This window comes from Pinus tabuliformis, chromosome 2_1 (assembly GCF_031772625.1).
Source record: "Pinus tabuliformis cultivar Carrire ecotype Pingquan chromosome 2_1, CPIR1, whole genome shotgun sequence".
Lineage (NCBI taxonomy): Eukaryota > Viridiplantae > Streptophyta > Pinopsida > Pinales > Pinaceae > Pinus > Pinus tabuliformis.
In genome coordinates, this window is record NC_142299.1 from 989,099,084 (window position 1) to 989,107,842 (window position 8,759).

General features: G+C 36.8%; 1 protein-coding gene across 1 annotated transcript; it reads right to left on the reverse strand.

Moving 5' to 3' along the window:
* Positions 1-5,371: 5,371 nt before the first annotated feature.
* On the reverse strand, positions 5,372-6,156 carry LOC149203954 (uncharacterized). Its single transcript, XM_089400281.1, has one exon. The coding sequence runs from the start codon at positions 5,986-5,988 to the stop codon at positions 5,572-5,574; it is 417 nt and encodes a 138-aa protein (XP_089256407.1). The 5' UTR covers positions 5,989-6,156; the 3' UTR covers positions 5,372-5,571.
* Positions 6,157-8,759: the final 2,603 nt, after the last annotated feature.

Here is an 8,759-nt window from a genome sequence, read left to right on the forward strand (position 1 = left end):
ATTTCCATAAGTCAACTTCTACTAGTCCTTGATGACCAGTAGTGAATTCCTTCAAGTCTCTAAGATCTGCTCAATCTCCTAGGCGAGGAGACTATTTCCAAGCTTCTTTCCAAAAGAGGGTTGTTCAACCATTGCATATCTCCCAAAAGGCATGGTCCTATATTAAATGTTGATTTGCTTGGGCCAAATTCCATATTGAAGATATCACAGGAAATACCATGGGCTGGGCACACAATTTGTTTCCCTACGAAGATAAATTGTAATATTTTCCATCCCAAATTTGTCTCTAGAGGTTGTCACCCCCTTGAAGCCATCACCACCATAATTTCTCTCGCGGGGTTTTGTTAAAAAATTACAGACCTCGTAAATCTAATCCACTAGATGACTTTGGAATACATAATTTTTCCCATGCTACTAATGCCCAATTTTTCAGGCTTTGCTTCACGCCATAAAAAATCTCTAAAGAGGGATACAATAAAATTAAAGATGAGTTTTGAGGTAGCCAGTGCTAATAGATGATAAATCAGGAGAGCTTGGAGGACTAATTTGAGCAAGACCAATCTATCAACTAAGTTTAGAGATTTAAATGCCTGGCTACCCAACTTAACTAAAATTCTTTATAGGATTCCTTGTCAATAGGACTCTTGTAAAGAATTTTCGACTAGGAGAATAGTTAGATATCGTGCTGGAATATTTCCAATATTAAAATCCAATACTCTAGAAAAATGATGTTGAACCATTGCATTTGTATTGATAAAATAGAAATTGGATTTATATCCACTTATCATTGTTCCCATTGCATCCATGAATTCATAGAGAATGAAGTGAATGGGCCTTGTTTCTTTGAGAGAGGGATGGTAGAAAAGCATGATATCAATCAATTAAAAATATGGAAGACGAAATTTAGGAATGAACCACACAACTCACAAGTGAGACAAGTTGCACCTGGAGGCTGCCAAGAAGCACTGCTAAACATTCATTAATTAATCAAACAAGATTACACATATTTATATGATTACATTTTCGTTAGGGAGATCAAACAAAATCCTAGAAAATACGATCTAACACCTTAACAAAACACAATCTAAACCACTCAGAACCACTTTCTCCATTATTTCCAAGTCTCCAACTTAATAGAGAAAGGATAAATTTCTACACCTAGTATCTCCCTAAACAATGCAAATTTCATCTTTCCAAGAGGCTTAATGAAAATGCCAACATCATTTTCACAAGTATTACAATATATAAGAAAATTTTCTTTAGGTTGTATCTTCTCTCTAATAAAATGAAACTAAGCATCAACATGCTTTGTTCTTGCATGATAAACTAGATTATTTTCCAACTTGATTGAGCTTTGGTTGTCACATTTGATCATTGTAGCCTTCTTTTGTTCTTCTCCAACATTTTGAAGAACTCCACACAAATATTTATCCTCTGCCTCAAGGGATGACAAAGATGCAATGCATTTCTTCTTGCTACTCCATGAAACAATCTAGATCAATCTATGTTTTCTTATCCAAAGCATGCCTTTAATTTGGCTCCTAGTTATACCCTTTAACTCTAGCTCTAGCTTTGGCTCAGGTTACCAGGTCTTGTCCTAGCTATGGCTCTAGATTTGGTCGCTCACTAACTTATTCCCACAATTTAGAAGTCCACCCACTAAATTCTTAGCTCTAAGCAATCTCCAAATTTGAACTCTATAATCAAAATTCATTCCCCTCTCTCTCAAACTTGGAGAATATCCATCTTACTAGTCAATGAAGCTTAGTCAAATATTGGTCTTGTTCAATGTGAGTCTAGCATGTTATGCCATCACATAACACTTCTATAAAGTGAATGTGGTCCACATTCTTTTGCTAGGATTATTTTCTTTTGACATGGAAACAACTCCCTAGTGTCTACACATGCTTATAAGCATGTCATGGAGTTCTCAAGAACTCCTCCAAGGCCATTGACCTTCATGGATAAATCTTTGACACATCTTCAAGAATGAGTTCTCCTGATCTAATACTAAAAACAACAATTGGATTGTGCCTTCCCTTGGCATCAACTTGTTGTCCATCTTGTTGGTGTCACTTATCTCCTTTGCTACTATTGCTTCTTGGGATTCTACTCTTTAGACTATAGATACATGCAACTCTTCATCTTCTTCAAAATTCACTCTCCATGGTCTTATATTGGCTATGTAGTTTATGTGGTGATGTTTTGGATGAAGTTTCCAACACTTTGCTTCCTAATGTCCACTCAAATTGCAACACTGGCAATTTTTTTTATTGTTGCTACATGGAATCATTGACATACTCCTCTTGCCCATGTTCCCTTTGAGGTAAATCTTGAATTGGTGAAGTCTTCTTTCCATTCCTCCTTTGGAAGCAATCTGGTTTGTGGTGCATAGCTTTTTTTTCCCTACAAGATGCCACTTAATGACCTTTCTTCCCACATAATTAGCATGCTTTCAATTACCCACAACTAATAGTGTTATTTCATTTTTTCTTGCAACAATGAAAAATAGGGAATGCCCTATTTGATGTAGGCCTCTTAGTCTTTTTCTCCTCATTTCCCCCACTGATCGACTTGTTGCTTCTTCTGACTGATGGTGCAGCCTCAATCTTTGAGTTCTTCTCATAATCACTCTTCTTCAAACTACAAGAAGAAATATGAGGTGGTAGCGGGCTTCCACCTCTATGCACTACATATATTTCCTTTGATGAGCATTCCAACTCTGTCATGTATTTTGCTTCACAAAAATTGGCTTGTTGTTCTTGTCCTTTTCCTTTCCACCATTCAAACATAGTATCTCATGCTTGAATCTTAGTGCAACTATAATGAGGCTTAGGATGCCTTGTTTTGTCTTAGCCTAATCCTTATCCATTGTAGTCCATCTTCCTTAATAGTTTGAATCCAATTCCCTTGGTATGCTTTTCAAATTCACCAAAATTCTATTGAGAAAATCCTAATGAAAATGAGCTTACTAGAGTTGTCTCAATCATGGCATTGGTTTTGATAATGGCAATGGGAGGTGCCCTTGTTCCCTAGTGCTCTTAGACAACTACTTTGGATATTTTCTAAGGCCTTCTCCTTCTCTACCAGCTCTTGTCATAGTTGATACATCATTTGAGTGGGCATATGTCCTTATCAAGTATCCAATTAAATGACCTTCTCTCCTGAGTGTATAGCCTAAACTGTGTGCTTGTCCCAATTTTCCATGACTGTAGTGAGAGATTCTTGACATTCATCAAATTGTTTTTTAACAAACATGGTAGTTTGGTAGAGTTATCAAGGTTCTTCTCCATCTCTTCCATCCTTTTGTCATACATCTCCCCCTTTTATTTCAAGAAATTTTTATGTTTTTGAAGCTGAACATTGTTGGCCTTTAAATCTTTCAACCTTTATCTTCTTCCTTTATCGACGTTGAGTATGCAAGGCTCTCTTCAAAGTACTAGTAACTGTGTTATGGTCAAGGATTCAACTGCACTAATAACAATAAGATCTATAAACGAGGCACTTATAGCCCACTTACTTCACTAACACAGATCCTCTATGGAATTTAACTTTTGCTATTTGTTTCAATTTTATATAGAGAGCTTTGTCTTTAGAAATTCTGCTAGGCCTATATTCCTCAGGAATGTCTAATTGCAACTTCACTACTCCTTTTTCTTTAATGACATGTAAGGCTGGGATTGTTGGTTGACTTTGTACAATGCATGATGCTTTTGTGCTTAGTTTAAGTTGTATACAAATCACCAACTGTTAATAATCAAGAGTTTGAGTTTAGGCTCCTCTATTATTAATCACCAAGTAGGTATACACCAATTGGCTATGCTTCTTGGCTTCTACTCACTTGAGATTCTTCTCAATCAAATGAAATAAGGACTTATGGCTATTGCGAAACTTCAAAATCAACACTTACATCTCAAGACACTTATCTTTGAGTGCTTGCTAGTTCAAATGCTAATTGAGTTGTATATAATCTTTAATATGTAAGTGTGCATACCCATTGAAAGACAAACTCAATTATGTAATCCAACTATTGCACAAAATACTCTAGCAACTAAAACCCAAATCACTATCTAGTTTTTATAAAGATGTTTTACTAGAATCATGAGTGATTGATTTGCATTATCATAAAGCTTTCCAAGTTGTAAAAAAAACTAATAATAAAATTTAAAATAAATCTCCTTCACTTGTATTTCCCAAAGTTGCTCTCCTTCCATAGTGTGAAGGAAAAACATGCATTCTTAACCACATATATACATAAAATCTTTAAGTAAAGACCCACCTATTATAGCTAGCTAGAATCTCCCATCACAAAATGTTTACACCTCCTTGTGGGTGCTTATGAATATATATCAATGATTAACTAAACTAAACCATCCATCCATTCATTCATCAAATATCAATGATGCACTCTTCTTTTGTTATATTGCTCCACTAATTTTAATAACATTCATGACATAATTCGCGATAAAATACTATGGATTTGATTATCTCGATACCTTGGGCATGGGGCCTCAAAATATATTGATGATATGGACAACATAACCAATTAAATGGAAGGTTTATTTTCATAAAATAAAACAAGTTAATAGGAAATAAAACAAATTCATCTCAGCAATAGAATCAACTAAGCTGAAGGAAAGTTGACAAAGGTATGAAAAAGTCGAGGAAATCAACTAAGCATTGTGGAAGTGGAGTAGGTGAAGATATTGACAAGTAAAAGAAAAATTTCCCAGACAAAAAATGTAATGCATTTAGAAAGAACATATGAGCATGTGCGAGTTAAATCTATTTAAGTGGAATATACTAAAAAGTTGAATATGACCATGTGTGATTAAATTTACTCCACGAAAGAACGTAGGGAAGAACTAATTCGACTTAGGGCAATGTGAAGACGCTTAGGAAAATGAAAATGACCTAGCCCAAAGTGAAATCGACTAGGGGAATGGTAATTTCTTAAGTGGAAGAATGACCTAAGAAAGTTTAATTTCATTTTGTGAAGAAGAGTTGAACACGTTGAGAAGATAAATTTATTCAACTATTATAATTGAACCAAATTATAAACGCCTATAGAAGAGCGAAGAAGATTGAACATGTGAAAAAGATAAATTTATTCAACGACCATAATTGAAACAAATTATGAGGTGCAATGACTCTTAGATGGAAACCATTGATTTCATGGCCTTGAAATGCATCCTACAACGCTAATAATATAGCTGTTATACGCTATTAAACAATATAAACTAATAATGCAAAGTATCTACAAGTTCATTGGGAAGGTTGAGCCCAACAACTCCAATAATAAAGAATTACCTATAATAAAAAAACTATTGAGTAAATAATATATATACGTAAACAAACCGAAACCGAAAAGCAGCAAACCCTACCCAATGATATACATCCTCTCTTAACACAATTTGGATTCGAGGGAGATTCTGGCAATGTACTCATATACTGAGAGAGCATCCATGGCTAAATATAAGCCACACAGAGCTCCCAAACATATTTAAAATTTTGACCAGAATCAAACAATAAAGCCCAGGATATATATATATATATCCTCAAATCTTTTATTCAAAGCTGGTCCGGCCAGAGGAAGGTCCCCATGGCGTAGCTCCGCTTGAACGCCAAATCTCCTCTGATGGTCAAACCGTATTCGTGAAAAAGATTATCGAGCTGCCACTCGGGCATCGATTGGTAATCGGCCTTGGAATACCGAGGATAATGCACAGGCAACTGAAACGCGCAGGGGCCGTCTCCCCCTCCATATCTTGAAGGAGAATTCCGATTTTCATTGCCATTTAAGGTGTCTGAAAAGGGCTTTTCCCATGCCAGCGCCTTGGCTTCGGCCTCCAAGGTAGTTGGACTCCTTTCCCATCGCAGTAGTTTCTTGCGTATATCTTCAAGCGAACAGACGCGCCAGAGGCCGCCGCCGCCGCGCGTATGGTTTTGCTTTTCATTTACAGCGCACCGTATGTCTGTGACAGGCATTTTGGCAGATTCAATGATCGCTAGGTATTCAACTCTGCAATGACAGAAAGCAACTATGAATATATATAGACACAAGAGGATGGTTGCGTGGGGGGAAAGGCCTGTGAGTTGGAATATTGGGAAAGTGTTACTTGGGCCGCAGGGCGAGGTCTGATGGTTGCGTGGGGGGCAAGGCATGTGAGTTGGAATATTCAGGAAAATTGGGAAAGTGTTACTTGGGCCGCATGCCGAGGTCTGATGTTTCGAGAAAGTAGGCCGTCTTCTGTCAGTTTTCGTCGCAACTGACTACCTGTATATGCCACGTGGCGAAATAAAAAGAGGCCAAGTTGTTTTCCAAAAACTAAACGTGAGGCTCCGCTTGAGTATCGTGTTGCCATTTTACAAAGTGTAATTGTGTTGTGGCACAGGCTGTCCAGACATTCCAGAAGCTTAAATGAGTGGCAGGTTCACTATGGAACTTTGTTGTGACTGTTGCACCGCGGACCTCAGTTACCATGGTGACGACTGTGCGAAAACCATGCTTTAAAATTGACGCCTGTATCCGGTTTTTACACGTCATATACTGTTTATTTCAAAATATACACGCATCTTTAATGTACTAATAATTAAAAAAGGGCTCCATGATACGTGTTGTATAATATATATATATTCATTCCCAAAATCCCCATATTAATTTTAAGTGGGGATTTGGTGTTTGGAATCTATTTGCAAAAAGTTTCACTTGTGTTTTACTTTTTTCAAAGATACCACTGCTGTACACTTGTTGTCTACCACTATCCTCTGCAACTCACTACCACAGAGCCCCCGAAAGTTTATAGGGGAATCAAAACGTTCCAATTTCATTAATGTTATAGCTTAAGTTTTGTTGAGTGACTTCTAGGAATATATTTAAAGGTTTTGAGAGTTTCAAAATACGGTAGTCTAATTAGATTTTTGTTACTTTGAAAATTGTGGAAATTCTGGTTATATTTTGATAAAATTTGGCAAGAATTTTTGTAAATCCAGATTATTTAGTGTCGAATGATAAATAAGTTGTTGAAAGGTCAAAACCATTTAACATCATCGCTTTAAGATCATCTACGGATGCTGAGTAACGCTGGAACATAGTGCTATATTGTCCCAACATTATGATCGTTGGATTAAAGTTTCGTGGAGGCATCGGGTTCATGAATGTATGAATCATGGCACAATTAAATCATAGCTAATATATGGATGTTTTTCTTTTCAAATTGTTATTTGAGCATAGATTGTATTGTTATGGAGAGGAACAAGTTACAAATCAAGCAAAAAGTTCAATTAAATGACTCTGCGTTGTGAGGCTCTCCCCATCCTTTCTCATTGCCTTTGTAGTTTCTTGGTGGCAGACGTATGTGGAAAAGAATCTTTGCTACCCTTCTTCTTTAAGAAGTCAAAGGTTGATTATTTATGTGAGCCTTCTTCTTTTGTGCATCCCACATGTGCAACATTGTGTTGTTCGATATGTTGGTGTAGGTATCCCACTCCAGCGATGCCATGCTACTGCCTATATTGTTGTAGGCATCCAACATCTACTAGGCTAAGTCATTGGATATGTTATTGACCAAAAGGTACTAGATATGTTGTTGGCCTAGTAATGACACGCACTAGGCTAAGCCACTGAATATCTTGTTATTGGATGTGTTGTTGGCTCAAAGGTAGTAGACATGGGTCCAGTAACGACAATTGTTATGTTAGGATGTTGGATAGATTGTTGACCTAGAGGTACTAGATAAGAAGCTAGTCCAGTAATGAGCGTATTGGATATGCTGCTAGTCGAGTAATGAGTGTACTTAATGCAACAATGAAGTCTACCGAGTATAAAGCTGTGGTCAGGTGTTGGGCTTGAACATGACTTTACAACGACTACCAATCTCACATCGTTGTACAACTTTTTATTTCACCCATGTAGTTGTTGTTTATGCATATAATTCTATAATTTCTTGTTTATATATATATATATATATATATATATATATATAGTTTAGTTTAAAAGTAGAGTAGATTATTTAACAGGTTTATTGTCTAAATGTTATAGACATTGTCAAGATGATTGTTGGACTCCTCAATAAGGATCAGGGATGAAAAAATAATAATATAAAATGCGTGCACTAATTATTCAATCAAGAAACTAATAAAGATAAGAAAGATCTATAATTTCTATGTTATTATCGTGGAGGAAATCATTGCTATGAAAATGTAACTACCCCTCCCACATTTACCCAGTTTCACCACCTTGCAGGGTAAACATGAGATGAAGAGTTCTTATGACATGACCCGACCTCCTAGTTCCAGTTAAGGAAGTGGGATCAACTACTAATGACAAACTGCCAACTCACAACATCCAATAGGGGCTACAAATCACTCAAACGTTGAGCAAACACCACAGGTGGCCAGAACTTGAGTTGGACCCCTTTTTCTCTGCCCTAGGCCCACAACCACACCCACAATAAGGCCTCCATGTGGTTGGAAGCCTCCAACCACATGCATAACACTACATCCATGCAGTTGCAACCCAATTTCCTTAGTTCTGAGCATGTGGTCCCGGGTTCAGTGCGACCTTTTCAGGCCTGCCTCTAGATCACTACCCAAAAATTCTTGAGACTTTCCATAATCATATCTAACATGGCACTAAAGCTAAACATTCAATTTCAACTCAAAACTTGACCTAGACTGACCAGAACATAACAAACATTTCATCAAACACATGGCAAACATGTAAGCTACAGGTCATGAATGCATATCTAATCATAAAA

Bases quoted from the DNA above. Each gene is read 5' to 3' on its own strand.
- LOC149203954 (XM_089400281.1), bottom strand. From the start codon at position 5,988: ATGCCTGTCACAGACATACGGTGCGCTGTAAATGAAAAGCAAAACCAT.